General features: G+C 57.8%; 1 protein-coding gene across 1 annotated transcript in view; it reads left to right on the top strand.

Moving 5' to 3' along the window:
* The window catches only part of EFNB1 (ephrin B1), a 50838-nt gene extending 27473 nt beyond the window's left edge, over positions 1–23365 (top strand). The window contains exons 2-5 of the mRNA XM_074600803.1: positions 3284–3561; positions 20157–20249; positions 20990–21118; positions 22118–23365. Of these exons, the coding sequence (XP_074456904.1) occupies positions 3284–3561; positions 20157–20249; positions 20990–21118; positions 22118–22506 (889 nt within the window). The 3' untranslated portion in view covers positions 22507–23365. The remainder of the gene's footprint in view (positions 1–3283; positions 3562–20156; positions 20250–20989; positions 21119–22117) is intronic.
* Positions 23366–24600: the final 1235 nt, after the last annotated feature.

The raw sequence follows: 24600 nt of genomic DNA, 5'->3' as shown, positions 1-24600 counted from the left end.
GCGTGTGCTCCGAGGGCATGATGAATTTCCCTATTAACTTAAAAGATCTGTTCATTCTTTCCACTTAAGTTAAATTTGAAGATGTGTCCTTGTTAAGACAAGTCATGAGTGTAATTCTTTCTTGCCTTCACTGGTCCTTCTGAAGTAAAATTTCTCATACTCTTTGCTGTAATACTGCGTACAGGTGACTTTTGACAATTTTTGGACACACTTTTCTCTGCTGTTCTTGAGACAAATGTTGCTTTTCACGTTGTATATCTTAAAGGAGAATTTCCTGGAGAACCGGCCTCTTGCACGGTGGGAAGCGTTGTCAGTCTTCCCTAGGACAGCCGTCACAAGCCGTTGCTTGCCACAAAACAACATGTTTTTGGGGAAAAAACTCCCTATGTATGGTTAAGAGCTCAAAGAGCGAGGTGTTACACTTCAGGGATTTCTCATCACCGCTCGTGCTGCCCGGCCTCTCGGCTGGGAAACAGCCCTGCTTTTAGAGAAGAGAGGGAGGACACTAAGGAGGAAATGGAGGAGAAAAAATCAGGGAAATTGGAGGACAAAGGGTAAAATGTGTGTGTGCGGGCAGGAATGCGGCTGGCAGGGAGCAGCGGTGGGAGGGAGCACCCCCAAAAGCCCCGCGCGGCGCTGCCGCTGCATGCGGTGACGGGCAGCCTGCTTTGGCTGGTAGCTCTGTCTTGCTTGACGTTCCTGTAGGAGATTTGGAAAATGTTCCTGGGCTGATTCCCAGGCAGAAGCTGTGCGCTTCTGAAGCTGAGACTGAGCGTTCAGAGAAGAAATACAGCTCGTAATTTTATCCTTAAAACTAATAAAACAAACATAGGCCTTCTTTCTAGATTTTCTGGGATGAAGGAGTGCCAGCAGGATGTGGTGCCGGGATGTTCTCAGCTCCCTTGATTGCTTTATGGCCTCTCCCCTGCTTAAAAATCAGCTTGACCTGATCCCAGACAGCCGTGCCGTCAGCGCAGGCTGGTGTCGCGTGGACCGGTCGGTTTGCAGGTGTTGGCCAAGGCTTTGGCCAAGGAGGTGTGATAGTTCCTCCTGGTATGGAGATGGGGGATGGATAGGAGCCTTCTCCTCCTGCTCCGGCGTTGCAAGACATCTGCTTGACTTGTTTGTGGCTTCCTGTTTGGCATCTACTGGGCAGGAGGGAGCTGGCAGGGGCCGGAGGAGGGAATTTGAGTCACTTGGGAGTCCTGTGCCAGAAAGCCTGTGACTCAGCCCCGCCGTGGAGAAACGAGTGTGGGATCCAGCTGCCTCTCGGGGTGGGAACCCGTGAGCGAGCGTGCAAGTGTTCACTTGCGCGGCATGTCTGCGGCCCGGCGCGGGGCGGGGAGGGAGCGGCGGGGGCTCTTCTGCATCTCCCGGGATTGCGTCAGGGCTCCGGCCGTGGGTGGGGGAAGCCTTTATCGCTCCCAAGGCTCTGGAAGCGGCGTGCTGGCCGGGGGCCAGCTGACCTACTTGGTAGCATGCAGGCAAAGCGCGGCTCACCTGCCGGCAGCGCCGAGGATGGAGCCGGGCTCTGCCGTGCCAGCAGCGCGGTGCAGCATCCCACCTGCGCAAGCCCTTCAGGGGTTTAAGTTTCCTGCTCTTTCCAGAGGCTGCTGCATCACCCTTCTTCCAGAAGTTATGGTTTTTACAAAACTTAATTGCTCCCTGCAAACTTGCACGGGCAAAGGTGGTGCTGGCGTTGGGATGATCCTGACTGTCCCCCCTGTGCCTGATGCCCCACGGCTGTGGTGATGCTTTGGGTACCACTGGAGCTGGCGTGGTGGAGGCAGAGCCGCAGCCGGGCAGGGAGGTTGGGTCAGAAAACCCTCCTGAATTCAGCTCCCAACTTCGGAGCAGTGTGGGTGAAGGGGACCGTACCCGCTGTCCCTGTGCCTTGCCTCCGCCCCTGGGGCTGGGCGGGCGCTGGGGCTGCCCCCTCTGACCCGGCGAGCTGATGGAGAGGTGCTGCTGATGTCTGTCTGGCTGTCCTGGCTGTCCCTCCCGCTGCTACAGCTGGCACCGAGCTCCGGAGCCCTTGCCAAGGGCATCGGGGTGTGCGTGGACTCGGGCTCCGCCTGCCTCCTCCGAGCCCGGTCGGTCGGCGTGCGGATCTGCTGGGGCTCCTGCAGCCAGAGGGCTGGAGCCTGGGCTGCTCCGGTGCTGGTTTCAGCTCCGTGGCTTCTTGCTAAGACTTGTGCCAGAGGCACGGAGCAGGTTGGTCTTGTGTGTGTTTGATCTTCCTTCCATGGTGCCTGTAGCCCCAGCCGGTGCAGCTGGTGGGGGGGAGAAGGTGTCCCATCTTCCCGTCCAGCTGCTGGGGTGGGATGGGGCCGGGACTGGCCGTGTCTGGGAGCGGAAGGGAAAGCTGCGGACGTGCAGCCTGCCAGAGCACACGCTTCGGTTTTTGCCGTGCCCAAATTACACGAGGGAGTTGCAGCAGAGATAACTTTGCAGGAACATCCATTCCCACCTTATCTTCCATCAAGAACGCGTTACGTTGCCTACATCAAAGTAGATGTTCTGCTGCTTCCCTCCTTGTTGCCCTAATCCTCTACTTCATGCTGAAAAAAAAAAAAATCAGAGTCTTGCTCCACAATAATGAAATCTGAATGCTAATTATCAGCATATTGCCTTCCTTCCCTTCGGAGTGCCCTGCCTTCCAGCCCCAAATAGCTTTCCTCCCTCCTTGCTCCTCTCCATCCGGTCCTCCCACGCTCCTGGGCACGCCGTTGAGCCTGGCTTGGTAGAAGTTGTCCTGCAGGATGCTTCCCTCCCTTCCATTTAAGGACAGGAATTCCTCGGGGAGCCAGGGCGTGGAAGGGATCCCTCCCTGTGCCCCATTGTCAGGACTTCTCCCCATACCTAATTATCGCCTGTCCCTGCAGGAAGCTCCTTGCCTGGCCGTCGGGCAGAGCCGCGGCGTCTCCAGCCTGCCCGCTCCACAGCTCTTTGTGGGAAGACTCCATTCCGTTTTGGGTGCCAGGCTTGGGTCTGGGAAGGGTGCTCACCCTTGTCGTGGAAGGAGGGCTGGGGAACGGGACTGAACCAAGCGAGTTTTTGTTGGTGAGAGCCTACGCTGGCTCCTTGCACGTGCAGTGATGGTGAAGGAAAAGGAGAGCTTTATTTTGGTGTCAAAAAACATCTTGTGGAGAGAAAGCGGCAGAGTTTAAGCACAAAATAAATGGTGTGAAAGTGGGCCTCTGCGGGGGGCGGGACAGGCTGGCGTGGCCCCCGCTGCCTGCGCTCCAGTGTGTGGCTAACCTCTCGCCCTCCTCTCTTCCAGGTTCATGACTGGGAAGGGGCTGGTCATCTACCCGGAGATTGGGGACAAACTGGACATTATCTGCCCCAAGGCGGAGCCGTCCAAGCCTTACGAGTACTACAAGCTGTACCTGGTGAAGAAGGACCAGGCAGATGCCTGCAGCACTGTCATGGACCCCAACGTGCTGGTGACATGCAACCGGCCCGAGCAGGAGATCCGCTTCACCATCAAGTTTCAGGAATTCAGCCCCAACTACATGGGCCTGGAGTTCAAGCGACAGCAGGATTACTTCATCACATGTGAGTCGCCATCCTCTTCCTCGCCGCCGACCCTGGCTCAGGGGGGGCCGTGGGGGCCTGGAGAGTGTCGCCAGGCGCTTGTTTGCGACTTGGCTGGTGCAAAGAGCTGACACGTATGGAAAATATTTCCCGCTGGATGGGAGAAGAGGGAGGAATGTGTCGTTGGCCAAGCGGGTCACCGGCCCATGTCTGGCTGCTGTGCTGTGGCTTGTGCCCCCTGCCCTGTCCGCGGCCGAGAGCAGAAGCATGTCCCCCAGCCGGGGTCAGCCCTGGAATGGAGGGGCAGCGCGTGTCTGGAGCGTATTTTTTTGCAGCTTACTCCAAGGCTGGAGGTGCTGCAGGGCATTTCTGGTAGGGCTTGCCCTGGGGAGCTCCTGGTGGGGCAGTTGGGATTGTGAGGAACGGGGACTGAGGAGGTGCTCGTCCTCCTCCCTGGGCGCTGCCTCCAAGAGCAGCCTCGGCAGCGGGAATCCAGTCCGTGCTGTGGTCTAAATGGCTGTAAAATTCTGCATACTGCCCTGTTCTTCGTGTTTCTTGGTATAAAATGGAGTTACAGAGGGCAAGAGGGAAGGAGGGATGAATTTTCTTGGAGCCTGTGGTCTGTGTGTGCAGAGGGCCATCGCACAGGGATGAATCTGCCCGTGCTGGCTCCGGCGTGGATGGAGGGAGGACTCTGAGGAGCTCATCCCTCCCTTGGTCTGGCGGCGCTGGGCTTGGCGATTCCTGCCAGCTCGCTCATCTCCTGCTTGGCTTCTCCTCATTCTTGCTTTTTCCGCCTGGCTCGGCACATCGCGTGCAAACCCACAGCGGAGCAGCCGGCAAAGGGCACAGTGGCCACGGCGGAGCAGCCGGCAAAGGGCACAGTGGCCACACGGCTCTTCTCTCCCCTCGCCATCGTGTGCCGCGGGCTCGGCGGCAAGTGGCCCCGACGCAGAGGTCAGCCGCCCGTGTGGGAGGCGAGCGCCGAGCCGTGGGAGCTGATGCTTTCTGGTCGGTAAACAATTGTATTTTTAGCTTGAAATCTTTGCCCTCGGAGGGGGTGGCGAGGATGTTGCAGGCAGCGGGGGGCAGGAGGTGCTCTGCCGTAGCGTGGTGATGCTGCCAGCCTGGATTTCCCCAGCGAGCCCTACCTGAGGCTGGGGCTGCCTGGAGTTTTGCTGCAGAATTTAGGTAAACCCAGTGCACAGAAAGCAGCTGGGATGGGCTCTGGCAGGTCAGCCCTGAGCCCACCCTTGTGTCCTTTGCGGGAAATTTTGCTTAATGCTTCCTAACGCCTGGCTGAGCACGGGGTCGTAACGAAGGGGCTCGCAGGGGTTTCTAGTGACCTGTGTCTGGCACGGCATGGCCGTAGGAGGGGTGACAGTAGGGAGGACCTGGTGCAACAACCCGCTCGGCCTGCTCGGCACGGCGGCGGTGCTGGCAGAGACCGAGGGCTGCGCAGGGCTGAGTCACCATTTGGCGGGGCTGGTCTCTGCCGAGAGCTGCCATCGCTCTGCCACCCTTGCTGGCTGGTTCTGGGGCCATCTGCCTGATGTCACTCGGCAGGGCACAGGTGGGGTCACCAGCTTTGCAGCCGTCAGGGGTACCCACAACCCTGGCTGCAAGCCCAGGTGCCCCAGGGATGGGCTGGGGATGCCAAAATCCCTGGCACAGGTTCCCCTCAGGCTCCCATCTCCCTTACTGTGAATAACCAGGGTTGTCTCCAGCCTGGTGGCTCTGGGACCCTGAAAGGTCAGCCCTTCTGCTGTCCCTCAGCTGCTGCAAGGCTTAATTCAACCGCAAGCTTTCCCTGCAGCGAACGAAAAGTGGGGGAGAAGGGGCTAAATGCACAGCCGTGAGTCTGCCTTTTGTATGTGGGGCAAACATCTTGAAGCACTTGGTCAGTGGCTCCTCCATGCTCAGGGGGTCAAGTTCAAGCAGCGGCACGGTTGTCAAGCTAATGAGAGCTGAAAGCGGGGTCCTGCCTTGCGCCCTACTGCTACATCCCCTGAGACCTTTGGGCTGCAAATACCACCCCCCCAAGACAAATACGTTCCCCAGAAGGAGCTCAGGAACCTAACAAAACTCTGGGGAGGAGAAACGTGGGGGTCCCTGGCATTGCAGGGCAAGCAGAAGAAGGATTTACTGGGCTCTGAATTGCACAAGTTTTAAAAGGAGCTGCTTTGCGTTTCACACGAAAGCTCTCGCTTAAGAGTTAAACCAACCTCCCGTAGCTTTCGGTGGTGTTTTCACAAGTGGCCGACGGCTTTGAGCTGGTGCCAGCTCCCCTCCAATGCTGCCAGCACACCTGGGTCACCATCGCTCCGGTTTGCTGCGGATCCCGTCGGAGATTTGGCTGAGGCTGTTAAACTCATTGCATTTCTGCCCAATCTTTTTTTTTTTTTTATGATTCTGCTACCAGCAATGGGAATCTTCTCCCATATCTAGAAATTTTTTCTCTATTTGTAGTGCGCAATCCCAAGTGCGGGGACAGAGTGGGGGATCTCCCCAGAGACTGCCTATTTATCCTCTATTTATCCTATTTATCCTTTATTTCCCGGTCTCCCCTTACAGCATCTCAGAGCCTATATAGGGATGTGCTGAGCGGGCTGCTCAGCATCTCTGTGGGGGTCCCCTCCTTTTCTCTCCTCGAGGGGGGGCCGGTGGTGTCCTCCGCGCCCTCCTCGGACCGTTTCTGACTTTAATTTCTCTTGACTCCTCCGCGCTTTGATGCGAGCCCCCTCGGCGCTGGGAGCGAGCGGCCGCTGCCAGCTGAACTTTGGCCCCTGGGTGGGCCGAGGATGCTCCTGTGATCTGGCCGTACCCTCTGCCGAGCAGCCCCAGGAGCTCTTTCTGCCAAGAAATAAAATAGCCAAAAAAACAAAGTCAAAAGTCTCCTGAGCAGACCACCCACGTGTTGTCTTTTTTTTTTTTCTTTCTTTTTTTTTTTTTCTTACTCCTTCTTTTTTTTCCCCCCTTCCCCTCCCCTCTCCCCAAGCTTTGCCTTGACACACAAAAGGTTTTGGTTTTTTGTTTTGGTTTTTTTTTTTCTTCCTTTTCATTTGCCGGCGGCCCTAAGCCAGGGGAAGCGATGCTGAAGCGGAGGGGAGCGGGGCGGCAGCGGGACGTGTGCCGCTTGCCCCCCACCTTCCCCAGGCGGCTGGAAAACCTCCCCGCTGGAGCCGGGGGGCTTGCCGGGGTCCCTCCCCATTCAGGGCTGCCCCCTCCCCTTGCCCTCGCCTTGGATATGCCAAGCCTTGTTTAGGGCCACTTTTATCATGGAGGGACGTGGCCCCAGCCCTCGGCTTAGCAATGAAAAAGGCTTTTGAAAGCGAACGTTAACCTCTCCCCATCCTCTCCGAAGCCTTGCACCGAGCCCCTCCGCACCAGCCCCAGGCTTCGTTAAAACCATCTTTTCTCCAGGGGCTGATGCCTCTTCCTAAACCTTTTCATGAAGACCAAGATGATGCAGCTCCTGCCTGCCGGTTCACGCTGGAGGCAAGCTCGCTGGAGGATGTGGGCCTCCAGCAGGCCGTGGGGCACCATCCCCGGGACAGGGCTCTGAGACAGCAGGGAAGCTGGCAATTTGGGAATTGGGTGTTTTGCTCCGTGGCAGACTTTGAGTTCAGGGCAGCCCGTGGTTTCTTCTGTCCTCAGTCTCCTGCGGCTTTGCCTTTGGTGTCTGGGTGGGAGTCTCCTGTCCCCGCCATCCTGTCCCCTCCCTGCAAAACCATCGTACGCTGCGGGCAGACAAGAGGGAAGTGTGCAATGGTGGCTTTCCCGGCTGGTTCCTCCTGCTGGGCTGCGTGGGAGGTAGGAAGGTGAGGTCCAACAGGAATGAATTCTTGCTTTTTGCCTCAAAAGAAAGTCCCTTTTTGGGGTTCTCGGCCAAGCACGAAGCCATGGCAGGCTGCTGGAAAGGTTGATGGGAACTCCAGGGTAGCTGGTACTTGCAGACCTGTGTGTGGATGCGAGTGCTGCCGCCCTTCCCCAGACCAGTGGTAAGGTTTGGATCATTCACACTGTCCTCATCAAGGCAGAAGGTGCTTCTGGCTCATTAGCAGCTGTGCGGTTACTCCTCCCTCGGTCCCTGCTGAGCTGGTAGAGAAGCTGGTTGCTTGCGAATGGCTGAAATGGGAGGGAAGAATGTGCCCAAGCGCTTAAAAATAATCCATCCGATTGCTTTTGGGGGTAGCAGGAGCAATAGCCTATAGGAAGATGAAAACTGAAGACTGTTTTGTGAGGGTGCTGGCCTAGAGGTGGGGTGGGGGTCCTGCTTCATGCCTGTGGGTCATCTGCCCCAGGCCTGAGAGCCTGACCATACCAACATTTCTCCTCAACCTCGTTTTTTACCAGTTTCTGATGATTTTCTCTGCTTCCTTGGCTGTCCGTGTCCCACTGAAGTCGCCTTTCCCCCCTCCCTGGTATGTGCGCTCCTGGGATGCTCGTGGGCAGCTCCGGCCCCCCCACGGCTTAGCCAGCCGTGCAGGTTCGGCTCTCTCCACCTCCCCTCCTAATTCACTCCAGCTCTTAATTGCGTTTGCTGCTACTCTTTGAACTTGCTCCAGTTTTACTATCTCTGGTAATGAGGTGCCTAGATAGAGATGCATTAATCCCGATGTCCTGGCAGCGGGGCGGCGTGAGGAGGAGCTCCCGGCGCCGCTTCCCACCATGCAGGATCTCTGGATGTGGCCCAGCGGTGCCCTGCCTGCTGCTGGTGCCACCGTGCTCCATCAGGGTGCTGCCTCGGATGACGTGTTCTTCAGCCTTGGCCATGGTGGTGGTGGTGGTCCCTGGAGCCCTTTCCGTGTCTGATGGGGTGCGAGAGAATGAAGACCGCCCCCAAGCAAGACCCTTGCTTGGCCTTCTGATGCTCTCCAGGCAGCTGTTTGCAGATGTGGTGGGCAGTGCCTTCGCCAGCCGGCGCTATGATGTTTTTCCAGGTCTCCAGGCACAGCCGTGGTGTCCCACCTCTCCTAGGAGCCCGTTTAAGGCAAGGAGACCTTGTTTGATGAAAACGCTAAAGCAAAAGCGAGGCCCCGGTAGATGTTTGCCCCATGAATCTGTGCTGGTTATTGTTAGTCTTTAAGCCCTTCAATCCATTTTTGATGTAATAATGTTTGTAATCCAATCTAGCGCTTTTTGGCAGCAGCATTCAGTGAGACCAGATATATTATCCTGAGTGTTTCTTTAAACCCCTTGTCTTGCATTTCTGTTTTTAGATGCAATTAGACTTAACCTGGCAAGAATTATTTGTTGTAAACCATCACTGCCTCTGCTATGTGGGCTTCGTTCCTGGGCCGTTTTACATCAGCATTTTTCTATAGCTTGCAGTTGAGTGTGGAGAAGGGGGTCACCTATATATTGCCAACTGCCAGAATTCTCCTTCCTTCTTTTTTTTTTTTTGGGACACGTTGCCGTACTTGCTTTTCTGGCTATACTCCTCCAGCTTCCGAAATAGCTGCCGTTGGTTTGGGAAGCCTTTAACCCATTGCCAGCATGTGTGAGAACGTCTGCGGAGCCGCTTGAAGCTGCTTTCTGCAGCCCTTGGTATTTAATAATTTCCTCCCTGGTTCCTTCTGCCCTGGTTGCCCGTCTCTGATGGGTGCCGTGCCGGGGGGGGGGCCGGGCGCAGCCCCCCGGGCGGTTTGTCACCCCGCCAGCTCTTTGCTGGCTTTCTTTGCTGATTGCATTTGAATGTGGCCACTTTCATGTGCTCCTCATCTTCCGTCCCACAACTTGTTTGGTGAAGATGAGTTGAAAGCAAGAGTGCCGTTTGATGCCGTGATGAGAGCAATGAACTTCTGCTGATAAAAACCCAATTAACCGGCTTCCTCATTCTTCACCCAAATGGGCCGGCGCTGTCCTCGTCCCACCAGCTTGCGACATACCTGCGGCGACGCGGAAAGCCTGGGTGAAGCAAAGCTGTCCTGGTGTCATAATCGTCTGGTTTTGGGGACTGGTGTTCCTCCTCCCTCACAGAATCACAGAATGGTTTGGGTTGGAAGGGACCTTAAAGACCATCTAGTTCCAACCCCCCTGCCCTGGGCAGGGACACCTCCCACCAGACCAGGTTGCTCCAAGCCCCATCCAGCCTGGCCTTGAACACCTCCAGGGATGCGGCATTGACAGCTTCCCTGGGCAACCTGTTCCAGTGCCTCAGCACCCTCACAGGAAAGAATTTCTTCCTGACATCCAATCTAAATCTACCATCCCCATCCCGCTGGGAGTTGGTGGCAGAGGGTGGATGAGACCCTCTCCCCGCAGGAGATGCGGCGTGGGAGCCGGCGGGCTTGCGCCGGAGACAAACGGGTCTCTAACGGTGTCCCACTCCCAACTTCAAAGCCTGGGCGCTGGACATGTCAAACCCAAATAATGGCCCTTAGACAACACGCGGTTCCTTGTCTTGGAGGCTTGTCTGAAGACCGTGACCACAGTAAATGCGATTTTGTTGAGCCCTGTCCCTTAAGCCTCTGCCTCTTTTCTCTTCTCCTCCTCCCTCCTGACCTTTTCGGCTCAGTGCTGTCCCCGGACAGCCCCTGGCAGCTGATCTCATAGCTCAGCCTTTCACGGCCCTAATAGGGATGAAAAGCCCTATCAGAAAGGGCCAGTGTCCTGCACCCAGCCAGGAGGTAAATACCCAGCGCTTTGATCTGCTCCTGGGCCGGGGAGAGAGGGGGGGACCCTGCCTGCAACAAAGACCCCAGGCCAGGGGTGCCAGTGCCCGCTTAACTCTCTGGCTGCTGGGCAGCCCGGCCCCTGCCTGCACCCGGAGGGCAACTGCCCGCAGCTCTAGTGTGGCCAAGGGCTCTCCCTGCTGCAGGGAACCGGCCACCAGGCTGTGTCTGCCCGGGGAGTCAGGCTGCCTGCCTCCGAGGATGCTCTTCCCCAGGACAAACGGTTTCCAAGAGCATCTCTTCAACACTGACGCGACCCGTTAATAGAAAATAAACTGTGTCTAACTCCTCAGTGCTCCTGAAAACCGAGGTGATGTGCAGAGGGGTGGTGTGTAGCCCGGGCGATGGCAGCAAGGGGGTGACATCCAGCTGGTACCCATGCATCGCTGGCCTCATCCCACTCTGCACCCCATGATGCTGCTGGAGCAGTGCTGCCTGCTCCCCCCACCCCCAAAAAAGGTGCCCCCTTTGCAGCTGTGTTGGAGGGCCAATTCTAAAGCAATCCTTTTGGTTTTGTGGTGCATGCCGTGGCCATGCCTCTGGCCCATCCTCTTCCTCCCTGTCCCGCTCCCCCTGGCAGGTCTGCAGCAGTGGGACATGGGGACCCCAGGGAATCTCCTGGAGCTGCAGGTGCGCAGACCCTGATGGACCCTGCTCTTCAGGGATGGTCACCTCCAAGGGCTTCCTCCATAACAGTGAAAGAGGTTGAAACTTGCCTCCTTTTGGACTAAACTTCCAGTAAGAGACTTGAAAGGCAGAAGAAGCCTCCAGCTTGTTGAAGACTTAAAAAAAAATCACGCGTGTGTGGCCATGGGTGCTTGGGGGGACATGGGCTATCAGACCAAGAGCACGGTGGGGACTCCAAGAAGCGACGCCATGCTTGGACCATGAGACGTGCAGACTGCAAGCAGGTTTGGCATTAATGAATTGCTGCCCAGGTTGCATGCGGCACCTTTAACAGCTTGCCTTTTCGGGGAGAATTGGTTTTTCTTGCCATTTGAAGTTTCTTTGCCCTAGGAATGATGGTTTTTGCTGCTGCTGCTGCTGTGTAATGACGGTGCTCTTTGATCCCGCCTGGCAGCGCGGAGCGGGTGTTAACACAGCTAATTGAGAGCCGGCTGCGGCGGGCTGGCGGGGAGCAGTGGGGCTGGGGGGGCGGCTGCTCGCTCTTCTGCGATGGGGGTCAGCCCTCACTTGGGGGGCAGAGAGGGGCACCTCCATCCCTCACTCAGCAAAGGGGCAAGTCTTCATCTGGATACTCGGGGGCTTATTTGGCATATGTTGTAAATCTCCACATTCTATCACTCAAGGTGTTGCTGGAGATGGTTATATCCATGTGGTCCATCCTCCTGGAGGAGAGGGATGAGACCACCTTCGGGGTCCTGCAAGCACCCATGGGTGACGTGTGGGCTCTGCGGCCGGTGGCCTGTGGCTGGGGCAGTGCGGGTGCTGCCACCCTGGCTCCCCGGGGAGCTGCAGAGGTGACGGCGTGCTCCTGCTCCCGCTGCCCTGGGATGAAGCGCTCTGAGCCCAGGGAGATCCCGCTCCCAGCTCCAGCTCCCTGCAACACCAGTGGGGACTGGAGCAGTCCTGCTCCCCCTGTGGAGCTGGAGCTCCCCCTCTCCCAGCGGTGGGATTATTTGCAGCTCTGGGCCAGGAGTTGCACCGCCGTAAACTTCCCGGCTGCCAGCAGATTCCCGATGCTCATGCAAAGTTTACCTTTAATTGGAGTGGGGTTTCCTCCCGGCTGTCCCACGGCGCACCCTGAGCTCCTGTCCCTGCACCTCCTCGGCTCCCCACGCTCTCCCAGGCAGAAGATTTGCACATGAATCAGCCTCTCCTGATAACTTTGATTTTTTTTCTGAGCCTGGGCAGCGATGGAGCTGGTGTTGGCATCAGCCTCGCCAGCGGGGGATTGTCACTGTCCCCCTGCGAGTCCCTCTCCATCCCTTTCCTGATAGATTTCTCAGTTGGAGTCGCAGATGTTTTGCCTCCTAACTGAAGAGATTTACACCCTGTTAAAACGCAATAAGTGCTTTCCTCCTCTCCTGCTCCCAGCGGGGCCCACAAATGACTCTGGCAGAGCATCAGGTGGAGAATTACATGGCACTTTCTTCCTGACCTATAACCAGCTGCTTGGGGCTACCGCAGAGACTGTGCAAATAACCTTTCTCTTCCACCGATGCTCTTCTTTTTTTGGAAGGGGGTGAATAGACCTGAAGACAAAGGCTTTATTCAGTGCCCTGGACCCCCCCGAGCTGGGCGGGGAGCGTGGCCGCGTGTGCTCCCCGGCGCGGGACAGGGATGCAGGGAGCTTGCAAGGCTTTTCTACATGGATATCTCAGCAGCGTCGCTGCAAAAGGGCTTATAAGTGCGTAAGCAAGTGGTGGTCTTGTGACCAAGAAGTGCTTTCCGGCCTTGATGGGGTTACCTGTGATGTAGCTGTGACTCTTAATTATGATGCTGATTGGGATTGGTTATAATTTTTCCATCAGAAAGCTATTTTTATGGGAAATTAGGTTTTTGCGTAAGCGTTACTCATGTTAAAGTATGGTTGTCTGTGCAGTACTTCAGTATTTGCCTGTTATTCTCCGTTTGCTCCAGGAAAGTGCCCTAGATTGGCACAGCAGTGCTGTGGCATGTGAGGATGAGTGTGGGTGCATGGTGTCCTCCCTTCTCACCCCCTTAACCCGGCTGGCACTGCTGCGCCTGCGCTTTGCGAATGTAGCCGTCACTCTGTATAAGGAATGGGGCTAATTTAACATTTTTATTTATCTTTGTAGGGGGCTGACCCTGGCCAGGAGGAGGTGAACTCCATCCCAGCCAGACCCAGTGCTATCGTTTTCATTCCGGTTCCCAGAAGCGTGTTTGAACCTGGTGATTTTCACATTGCGGTGTGTTTGCTGGAGCAAGAAGCGCAGGCGGGGATGTCTGGGTTCGCCAGGGTGTGCAGCGAGCGGTCTGTCCTCTGCAGTCACCCCGGCTGTCCCCTGCTTGCTGTGTGCATGGGCAGGACGGGGGTAAAGCCCTGAGTTCCTCTACCTTGGCCCTGGCTGGTGGGAGCGGACCAGAGCAGCACACCAGGCTCTCCCTTTGGCAGTGAAAATTTGTACGATTTTGCAGCAACACGAAATTATTATTGTAGCCGATTCAACCCAATCAGCTCCATTAGGTTGTTTCCTTATGCCTTGCTTCGAGACCCACCAGCACTTGGCCATACCTTCTTGGAGACCCACCAGCGCTTGGCCATACCTGCTTGCTCCCCCTCGGTGGGAGGACTCGGTCTGAGGTTGCGGCGGGCATTTCCCTCCCCAGTGCAGGAAGAATCATGTGGTTTTATATATAAAATCTATTTATTTAGCCAGGCAATTCCAGGGCTGGGCATGCGGTGCTGGCGAGCGTTAGCATCCCCCTCCAGCCACTCTCAGGTGCTCCAGGAGGACGTAGCACTTCAGAGAGCTGGAAATCCCTGGTGAACACCACGGCTATAAACGAGACCTTTGTGTTGGCTGGCAGCTGGGTTTGCCATGTGCCCCTGTGGCTCCATACACCGGCAGATGGGACGTTGGGTTGGGAGCGTGCTGCTCTGCTGCGGCTACCACCGTGCCAGCTGAGACCTCAGAGCCGCCTCTGCTCCCAGATCCCAGTTGGTCCGGGGGGTTGATGCCATCAGCAAAACGGGAGCCATGGGCTGGAGGGAGTTGCGGAGGCAAACCGTGCGCCCACACCTGGCTCTGCACATGAAGGTGTGGTGGTGGGAAGCTTCATGGCTATGCTGGAGGAGCAGCATGGCCATGAACCTCGGCACGCCATTGCCCAGCGCACGCTGTTGTGGGTCCCACCACTGCTTCTCCAGCACCCTGTGGTGGCCAGCCCTTGGTTCACTGGGTGTAACCTTCCAGGATCCCTGTTTGTCCCCTGTGGAAGCAGAGCTCCAGATCTCTTCCGTGGTGTTTCCCTGACCCCAAGAGTTGCTGTGCTGTGGGCAGAGGGAACCTGAAACCGATTGCTGGGACACGAGGAGGGTTCACCATTCAGTGCTTGGAAACCCTGGCTCCAGCAGTCCTGGGACGGGTTGTTTTCTAGAAAACGCCCATGTTTTTCTGAGCTGTTTACGTTTGTGGGACCCTGAGACTGTAAATCCCAAGGAGCAAAGAGGAGGATGGAGACAACGAATAGGGATGGTGTTGCTTGCGAAACTCAGGTTTGGGTCTTAGGGTGCTCTGGAAGCTGGCAGGGCAGAATGGGAAGGTTGTGGGGGATGTCCCCAGTTCTGAGGATCTCGGCGTGCTTCCCACCCTGTAACAACAGCCATCGCCATGAGCGCCTGAGCAGAGCTTTTTCTTGCCAGAAGGGGTTTTTTTGGGCAACAGGGAGTAGGTGATGGTGGCAGCTGCCGGGCGGGCAGGCTGAGTATCGCTACCCGTGGTGGTCGTCTTCTGGTGCTCACCAGGGACGGTGGGGAGAAGGGACTGGGGGCTGTGTGGGTTGTCTTCAGGCTGACCCACGCATAGTTCGTCTTGTGTGCCCAGTGTAGGAGTGGGGAACGTAGAAATCCCAGTTTGTCGGCTGTGTGGACCCAGCAGTGCCCTCGGACAGCATGGCATGACAGGGATGGTGAGCTGGGGAGGGGACAGCCCCTGCTCCCTAGGGCACCCTCGGGGGGAGCCATGGGGGGGGAGCAGGCTGCTGGTCTCTCCTCTTTCCGTGGCAGCCTGGGAGGCTGTGGAGGAGCTCTCGGGCTGCCAGGAGGGTGTGTGAAACCTTAGCCTTGCACCTCCTGCAGCCGTTTAGGGACGGGACAGGGCTGGGCTGGCTTGCGCATGCATTTCTGGGGCTTTAGGGCCCCTTCCCGGTGCAGCTGCCTCTGGGCTGGAAGGCTGCTGCCGGCCTCGCTGGCAGCGTGACAGCGTGGGGCTCGGCTCCCCCCGCGCAGCCCCTGCCCTTGCTCTGGCAGCCGACCCAGAGAATGTGCCGGAGCTGATGGAAAGGGCTTGGTGGGGGGGGGTGTGATGTGTGCAGGGAGGGGGCGGCCAGCTTGCCCCCCTTCATCAGGGCCTGGCAAGGAGATAGTAATAATAATATTAATAATAATAATACCGATGATACCATGAGCGTAGGCTCCTGCTGCCTCTCAGCTCAGCCGGGGAGGGGGAGAAGGGGCTGCAACCAAGCCGTGCTCTCTGGGCAGCCCCAGGGTGTTAGTGTGCAGTGGAGCAGGCAGATGCCTCTGCTCGGTGACCTGGAAGCGGCTCTGTGGGTCCCCTGGGGCACCGGCCCTGGCCGGGATGGGGGGAGGAAGGAGTCCTGTGCCCGTGATGGGGCTGGGCACCAGTGCAGCACCTCTGCTGGTGCAACACCCGCACCTCGGGACTGAAGGTGCATAAACCAATGGGAAAGTCTTGGAGGAGAGGGAAGGTGGCATGAGCTAGATTTTTATTTTAGATAGAGTCTGCTTGCAGATTCCTGCTAGGGTCTGCTGGGGTGGGGGCACACCGGAGATGTGCGAGGCGCATCTTCAGGGCCACCGTTAGGGTCTTCAGCCATGCCAAGAAGGGCCTTCAGCCTGGTGGGTGTGAGCTGAGCCTGTTCTACACCAGCTGCCCCTCAGCAGGGTCCGTCAGTGGGTTCCCACCCCCCGTCTGCTCCGGCGGGATCGGGGTCAGGCTGCGGGGGTACCCTGGAGCCCTGGCAACGAGTGGTGGTGGTGCCGGTGGGATGGTGGTGCCGGTGGGATGTTGCCGCCTCTGCCCAAGGCTGTGCGATGGAAACCTGAATCTTGGACGGGTCTGGGAGTGAGGAGCGGGGGGGGATCATGGGGAGGGCGTCCGGGCTGCATCCACACAGCGCCTGGCTGGAGCAGGGCTGTGGTGCACAGATGGAAGAGTAATTAAGAATAATAAAAGGAAAGAGACTTGGATTCGCTACAGTCTCAGCACATTAATTGTGCTTTGGGGCCCAAATCATAACGAAGTCCTGCCAGAGGGAATCCAGAAGAGAAACCAAACGTCTCGCTCTGTCCAAAGCTGACCATTTAAGAGACCCTTGCCTTCATCTGCTGCCAGGTATTACTTCCAGAGTCTCCCATCTGCCAAAACCCAAGTTCTCATTTGAAATATTTTTTTTCGGGGAGGAAGAAAAGCTACGGTGACACTCTGAGTGCTGGCGGTGGGGAGGCAGAGTGTGATGCACCGGGGCCAGCACGTGGCACCGCTTGCTGCTGGAGGTAGAAACATGGGGTTTTTGGGGTTCTCCTCCCCGCAGAGGCGTCTGTCCCAGCTGGCTGGCGTGTGTCACTGGGCTGGGACTTGGCGTTTCGCTGGTCTTGTGCCCAAGGGCCGGGGTGAGTTGTGCCAGCAAGCGGAGGTCCTGCGTGTGCTTTCATGCAGGCTGAGCATCTCTTCTAAATTGACAAGCAATTACATGGTTAATGGTATCAATGTTAAATCCTCATCACTCAGCAGCCTAAGGCTTAATGCTTCATTAAGGCAAAGGCATCTAATAGCTCTCCGGGCTGGGAGCTGCCTTTTCTTTAAGCCTGAGTAGAAGTCATCTGTCCAGAGGCTGCTTTTGCTCTCCTGGTCCTACAGCCAAACTGTAGGTCCTACAGCCTACTGTAAGTCCCTCCAAAATGGAAGGGGGACAGGAAAATGCTCCCATGCACTTGGTGCTGCGTGGGACCGGCTGGGTCGAGCCGTGCTGATGGGACGGAGCTAAACGTTGCCGATGTGGCGTGTGAAAAGCACGGCCGATGTTTGAGACCTGCCATTTCCGATTCCCCGTGGTATCCCCAGCTCCCTGCCTGTTTTTGTTCATCGCTTTTTATCTTTGCCTCATGCTACCGCCCTGCGCCCACCTCTCCCCAGGCTCCGGGCTGCCTCTCACCGCTCCCTGCAGCCCACTGTTGTCCCTGTGGATTTAACCTTTTTCTCCCCTGCGTTACCGTGCGTTTGTTGATGACGACTTTCATCCACCGTTGGGGATCGGTGGTGCCTCCGCCGCTCTTCCAGGGGCGCAGCAACGAGCGTCACAGACGCTTTGGGCTTCGGTCTCGCTGCTCGCCAGGTGCCTCCCGGATCGCATGTCTCTGCTGGAGCGGTGCTGGCCTCGGGGCTGATCCTGCGGCCTTCTGCTGGTAAATCTTCCACTGTGAAGATAAGAAACAGCGTGAGGATCAGCTCTCCATCTCTGAGCTTTGCAGCGAAGCGCAGCGGAGGAGCCTGCAGTGCTGCCACCGCAGCCCCTCACCCCTGGGTCACTGGGGACCCCCCGGCTGCCGCCCCCACCCACCTCCGGACCCTGCTGCTCAGCAACACGTCACTCTGTCCTACGTGTTTATATAAAACTCGTCAGAAGCTGTACTCTTTAAGCCATATGGATGGGATTTTGACTTTTGGAAGCCCGACGGGCTGCGTGGAGCATCTTGCTTGGCTTTGCTTTGGCCCATTTTGGATCTATACAGAGCCTGGCAGCGTGTGTCCTTGTTTCAAGAGGCTGTACCGGAGACCATCACCATGGTTTTTGCAAGTGTTTTACCCTTTTAGCTGCCCTTTTTATGTTCCCTCAAGTAGCTGCTTCATTTTTTTTTCACGCGGTTCCCTTTCAAAGGTACTTTCTCCCCTCATTATTATTATGTTCGGAACAAGAAGAGGCTTTTTGAACAGTCCTGCGTGCGGCGCGGGAGGAAGGATGCTCAGCTGCGTGCCCGCGTCCGTCCCTGTGGCTCCAGCTGCCATCTCTCTGTCCTGTTCGGATGTTTAATGTTTGTGTCATATCCAAATGCAATGTCTCCGTGGTTATTTTGGAGGAAATTATGTCTCCCGTCACTGCTACGTGCTCTACCTTTGCAGGATCTCCTGGTTCCCCACAGTCAAGCCATACTTACTCTTGTAGATCATTTTGATATAATTACATTATTACCTTATAAATAAGACCTCAGGAGGTCTCGCAGAGGCTGTTTTTTTACACACTGCCCTGTTTTCCCCTGCCCCGCAGTGCTGCAGTGTGAATGGGTGAAGTCTGAGGTGGAGCAACCCATGGCACGGTGCTGGGAAGCTGCTCGTGGAGCTGCTTCAGGGCCATGAGCTGGGATGTTATCGGCTTCTTTCATCCCCAAACCAGTGCCTCTGGCCTGGGAGAACTGGGCCGCTGTGCCTTCTGCCGGAGTTAACTCCCCAAGTTGTTTTTGTGGGGAGTTTTTGCGCCGGCCCCTGCCTCTGGTTCACGTTTGGAAGAGCTTAACGCAGGCTGTCGGGGGGTGTTTCTCCATTTTCCCAGGCGTTTGCGTCGGGATTTGTGCTGACAGTGCTCCTGACAAAACGCCCGCCAGCGAATCCCAGATGCCTGGATATACGGTTCTGTCCAGGGAGCTGCTGGCAGGCAGAACCCCGCCGCGGGAGAGGCGATAACTCAGCAAACGGCCCAATGACTTTCTGATTAATAAAACATTTGCTGGTGTTTCACGCGAGAGCCTTGATTGCACAGAGACGTTTGGCCAGAGCTGATGGACTTTGAGCCTGCATCCTGGCGTGATCCAGGCTCGCTTTCCAGCGTAGCTCAGCATCGAATCCTCATCGAGATACCCCAGGGTCCTGCTGTAAGAAAGGGAGAGCAGAAGGAAAAGAAAGACCTTGCTTCGTAACCTGGACTCTTCCCATCACCTCCTCACCAGCACCCAGTGGGGTCTGATGGATTCGTCCCCACTGGCCATCCGTCACCTGCCCTCCCCAAACCCGAGGTTTTGTGGGATTGAGGCAGGAATTAGGCTGCACAGGCAACTTTAAACCCCAGAGCTGAGTTTTGGCATTCAGGCTCGGGGTAGGTGTTGGCTGTGCTGTGCTGGCCGAGCCCTGCTTTGTCTCACTGCCTTGTCTCTGTAAAATTATCCCCGTTGCTCCGTGACTCTCCTTGCATCGCCTTTCCTAAGCCCCGCTCCGGCCGTATGCCGTCGACGTGCTTCTCCCAGGTTTTGTTGCTTCCCTGGGTGAATAAATCCCCGTGCCTGGCTTTGGTGGAACACCGGGATGATTTGTGTTTGCCGTGATGGATGGAGGTGTCGGCTTGAGAGCCGGGGAGAGCAGGCTGCGTGCCAGAGCCGCCCTGCGCCCGGTGCATCACCCGTCTGCCTGGCACAGCACCCGCCGGGCGCTTGCTGCTGCTGGTGACGAGGGCCCTTTTGGGGTCAGAAGCCAGTTTTTGGAGTATGTTTGGCAGAATCTGCCATTTAGGTGCTTAATCCTGTCATCCTCCGGTTTGGCTTTTTTGTCTCTTGTGTCCCCCCGCCCCCGGCCCTGAGCCGTCCCCGCCGTGGCAGAGGGCTGGTGGGTGTGTGGGTGGGGATCCTTCCCTGCGTGGTGCCAGCGGGAGACGTGCGGCTCCCTGCGCTCCCGCAGGATTGAAAGGCTTAAAAAACTGTGCCGGCTAAAGCAAGAAGTTAATGTGAATTTAACTGACTTCTGCCCTGCAATTAAAGCCACTCAACCCCATTGGGGCTCTGAGTTTACATTCTTTACTGAGGCACACTGTGTAATTATATATGTATAATTTAAACTGTGCATATGCATGTGTTCCTATTATACACCAAGGAGCAAAGGAAATTATCCAGGAATTAAAGGGGGAGGAGGGTGCAGGCATGGAGAATGGCTTGCTTGTGTGGATGTGGCAGTGAGGGGAAGCTGGAGGGATCACATCCTCACTGCTGCAAACATCCTTGGAAGGTGCAGAAAACGAGAACTCTGCGTATTCAACACTTGCGGTGGGCTCTGGACTGGGACATGAAGGAATGGCAGCAGCAGGGGGGGTCAGGAGTGAGCCCATGAATTGGGAGGTGCTGAGCTCCTGACGGATCCCTCGTGGTGCCAGGGGACAGCAGGGACCTGCCCAGCGGGGACCTTCCAGCTCCCAGGAACTCTGCCTAACGCTCCCTCTCTTTTCTTACAGCCACTTCCAACGGGACGCTGGATGGCCTGGAGAACCGGGAAGGAGGAGTCTGCCAGACGCGCTCCATGAAGATTGTCATGAAAGTGGGGCAGGGTGAGTCCTTCTGCGCCCTGGGGTCTCCCAGTGCCAAAATGCCTTTGCCCAGCAAAACGTTGGCCCCAGCAAAACGTTGGCCCCAGCAAAACGTTGGCCCCTGTCCTGCTGTGCTGCGGGGGCTGGGGGGGGGGGCGGCGGGGATTCTGGATTGTGGGGAAACTGAGGCCTCTCAGTAGCAGTGGCCACTGTGCTGTGGTGGCAGTGGGACACCAAGGGTATCGCTGGTGGTGGTGCTGTGGCACAGGAGGAGAGTGTGCTCTTTTCCCGGAGGGAGCTCCCCAACACCTCCCATCCCGAGCTGCCGGGTGCCTCCCAGCCCCAGCGATGCCCCGGCCTCGGATGCAGAGCTCCTGGTGGCTGCTTTTCATTATTGTGTTTTCACTCTGGGGCCAGTATTTATAATAAACAGAAGAAGCAGTGCTGCAGCCTTGGCAGGCTCCCTTCCCGTTCCTGCTGCTGCCCGTGTGAGAAACTCGCCCCAACCCACGCACGGGAGCTCAGAAAACATAAAAGCAGGAGGGGATTAGGGTGGGGAAGCTGCTCCCACAAGCCCTGAAGCAGCTCAGCCTTGTTCTGTTGCTCTCGGCAGCTCCCGTCACTCCCGCTTCTCCCTTGCACCCTGCCGGGGGTGGCCGGCTGGGATTTGGTGGGGCAGTTGTTCTTTAGGTGGGGGAACGAGCTGTTGCCATTCAGGTTGAATCAAGGTTTCTCATTTGTCCCTTCCCTTTGCACCCCAGATCCGAATGCGGTCATCCCAGAGCAGCTGACGACGAGTCGGCCGAGCAAAGAGTCCGACAACACCGTGAAAATCGTCACGCAGAGCCCGCGCAGCAAGGTCCCCGCGGCGGAGGAGCCCGGCAAGCCAGGTGGGTTTTGCTGGGGACACCCCAGGACAGGGATGGTGGGGCCAGACGTTGGCCACGAGCTACTGCCGGCACAGCAGCTCCCAGCCAGGCTTGTTGCATGGATCCAGGGGACACCGGGTGCTCCAGAGCAGAGATACAGATGGGTTTCCTGTAAGCGTTGTGCCTGTCTCTGCCATCCCCGATGCTCGCAGCATCTCCTCGCCCCAGTTCCATGCCTTCCGGCTGGGGTCCACTCGGGGCCCAGTGCAGGCAGCCAGGCTGCTGGTGCTGGAGCAGCTCGGGTTTGTTTTCCCAGCTCCGGTATGTCCTGGCAGGAGTTTTGCAGGGAAGTGCTGTTTCAGCGCTCTCCTGCTCCTCCTCCTCCTCCTCCTCCTCCTCCACCTCCTCTTCCTCCTCCTCGCTGCCCATCTGTTCCTTGCAGTACATCTGAGAGGGCTTGGAGGAGGTGAGGTCCTCGGGTTTTTGAGCTGAGCCAGTGTGAAAGCCCTTTGAAGGTGGTTTCCTGAGTTCCTGACCCTGCTGAGAGAAAAGTGAAATCAGATGAAGTGGGGAAGAGTCGCTCTTTTCTTCTCGCCTGGTATGGCCAGCCAAGCGCTCTCCCCTCGGGGGGCTGGGGCTGCCCCGGCTCGGGGGTCAGGAGGAGGTGGGGGGTCAGTAATCGGATATCACGGGGCTCCAGGTATCAGAGCCCACTTTCACCAGAGCATCCAGGTCTGTTGCGGAGAGAAAGCCTGCTGGGGTCCGGACTGGTTGTCACCTGGACACAAGCAGAGCTCTGCTCCGTCGGCTGGGAGGTGGAAAGGGGGAGCAGCGATGTGGGGTGGGGGAGAGGGCGCATGGTCGTGGACGCCCAGGGCTCCTGCCTGCCCTGCCCAGAGCCTGCTGCCATCGAGGGCTCTCCCACCCACAGGGTGTGATCCGTGCATGGATGGAGCGTGGAACCAGCTGCGCTGAGCCCCGGAGCACAGGCTCTGACACCCCTCTGCCCTTGCCTTACAGGCTCCGTCAACCAGGACGGCCAGGAGACCCAAGGTCCCAGCGATGGCTTCTTGAGCTCCAAGGTGGCCGTCTTCGCAGCGATCGGCGCCGGCTGCGTCATCTTCATCCTCATCATCATCTTCCTCGTGGTCCTCCTGATCAAGATCCGCAAGCGGCACCGGAAGCACACGCAGCAGCGAGCCGCAGCCTTGTCCCTCAGCACCTTGGCCAGCCCGAAATGCAGCGGGAACGCGGGCTCTGAGCCCAGCGACATCATCATCCCCTTACGGACTACAGAGAACAACTACTGCCCGCACTACGAGAAGGTGAGCGGGGACTACGGGCACCCCGTCTACATTGTCCAGGAGATGCCCCCCCAGAGCCCAGCCAACATTTACTACAAGGTGTGAGGAGCAGCCTGGGCAAGCCGCCGATGCAGGAGCACGGGAGCGCCGAGCGCGGGGGGCAGCCGCCCCCCGGGTCTCCCCACGGGCGGTCTGGCGCCGGGAGGGAGGAAGCGAAACGAACCCCACGGCACGGCGCAGGGAGCGCCAGGGTCCGGCGCCGGAGAGCGGATGGCTCACTCGCGCGCTGGTTCTCCCCTTTGTATTTAGTTTTGTAGTTCTCAGCTTTTGTAATCCCGAGACTCGAGGGTGAGCCTTCAGCATCCTCCTCTTCTTCTCCAGACTGCGGCCGGCCGGCCGGGGGGGCGGGCGCCGTGCCTTTCCGTGCTTGCTCGGACACCGCTGGCATACCCGGAGACTCCACCTCCCCTTTTCATTTTGGGATTTCCCTGCGTCACTCCTACGTCCTTGCGTGAAGTGCCCGTGCGCCTGGCGCCGCGTCGGCCGCCGCTTGGGTCCCGGAGCCTGGACCAACGCCGGGGCCGCGGCGAGGAGTCTCGGTCCGAGGAGGAGCAAGCAGCCGCGGGGGGAGGAGGAGGATGCTTTGCCTAGGTGCCAAGATGCAGACAACTGTGCAGGGAGGAAGCTGGCAAACCCGATTTACTACTACTACTATTATTATTATTATAATTATTTTAATTTTTTTTGTAACATTTTTATTTTTGTGAATTCCGGGCGGGACTCTGGCCCGCCGCCTTCGGGCACACGCCGTCGCCTCCTTCCAGCACGCCGTCCCGCCGGCCCCGGGGCAGACCCCGCTGCTCCCGCCGCTGCCCTTTTAAACTTTTGTGTTCGTAGCTGTTGACTCTTGTTTTAGTCTCTTTATAAAAAGAAAGAAAGAAAAAAAAAAAAAAAATTCTATCTATACCATGTCTCAAGCATTCAGTGCGTGAGAATCCGGGTGCTCCTCCTGCCCCGCGCGGAGCAGCAGCCTCGGCCCGGCAGCTCTCCCCGACCCCCCCCCGGGGGCGTCCCGCTGCAGAAAAAGCCTTTGCTGGGGGTTTCCATCGGGCTGGGGCTGAGCCTGCTGGAAGCGAAGCTTGGGAGGGATGGCGGGGGGCGGTGGGAGGGCAGGGGATAATGGCAGCTCCCGTCCCCCAGCCGGCGATGCTGCGGGTGGCTGTCCTTGGAAAGGAAAACTGGAAAACAAATGTTCTTGACCTGCAGCCCGTGCCGGGAGAAGCTGGGGGGCTGGAAGCCCCCCTGGAGGGATCCCTTGGGCCGTTTAGCACCTGGCTGGGCTTGGTTGGGAGCTGAGCCGAAGGCTTCTCCCACCGCTTGGTTTACCAGGGTGACCCGGTGTCCCTCTGCGGGACCTGCCTTTGGGGACTGTCCCCCAGCAGCGCCTGCCCCCGCCCGCCGTGCACCCGGCGCAGGAACGTCACCCGCCGTGCCACCTCCCGGGGCTCCCGCAGCCCTTGCCTTGCCCATCTCCGGCCCAAAACTGGAAGGGGTTGAGCCTTGGGCTCTTCTGGTGGGATCGCTCCCAGCTTCCTTTTCCTGGGAGGACCCGCCAGCGCCGTAGCTGATGCCGGTGAGCGCGGTGGGGCTGGTGGTGCACGTGGCGGTGCCCTGTCACCTGCCTGTCCTCGGGCTGTCCCAGCCCAGGGCTTGGCAGCCGCCCCCACCTTCCTCGCTTTCTTTTCCTTCCAGAAGTAGCTGCTTTTGCTCAGGGAGCAAGCGTGGGGCGGGCGGTGTTGCTCCACCGGGGCGGCTCAGTGTGCTGCCAGGTGGTGGGTTTGCGGTTGGCACGGGGCTGCCCAGCCTGGTTTGTCCTCGCCTGTCCCCAAGACCCCGAAACCCGCATTAGGAAGTGCCCAAAGAGCGAGAGAGCTGCTCTGCCAAAAAGTGCCTTGACGAGGAGCGGGCAGGGGCGGCTGGAGGGGCAGAGCAGGGGACGGTGCAAACCCGGCGGCTCGGAGGCTGCGCTTGGGGTTCGGCTTCGGTCCTGAGCGGGACGGGAGCATCCCTTGGTGTCACATTGTTGGGGGTTTTTTGTGTGGTTTTGTTTTTGTTTTGTTTTTTAAAGGCAGGAGTTGGGGCTGGAGCGGAGCAGGCTGCCTCAGCTCTCCTCCCGCCCCTCGGCATCCCGCGGTGAGG

The sequence above is a fragment of the Larus michahellis genome, chromosome 9 (genome assembly GCF_964199755.1).
Source record: "Larus michahellis chromosome 9, bLarMic1.1, whole genome shotgun sequence".
Taxonomy (NCBI): Eukaryota; Metazoa; Chordata; class Aves; order Charadriiformes; family Laridae; genus Larus; species Larus michahellis.
Note: the sequence above shows the minus strand (reverse complement) of the source record. Positions and strands in the feature narration are given on the sequence as shown.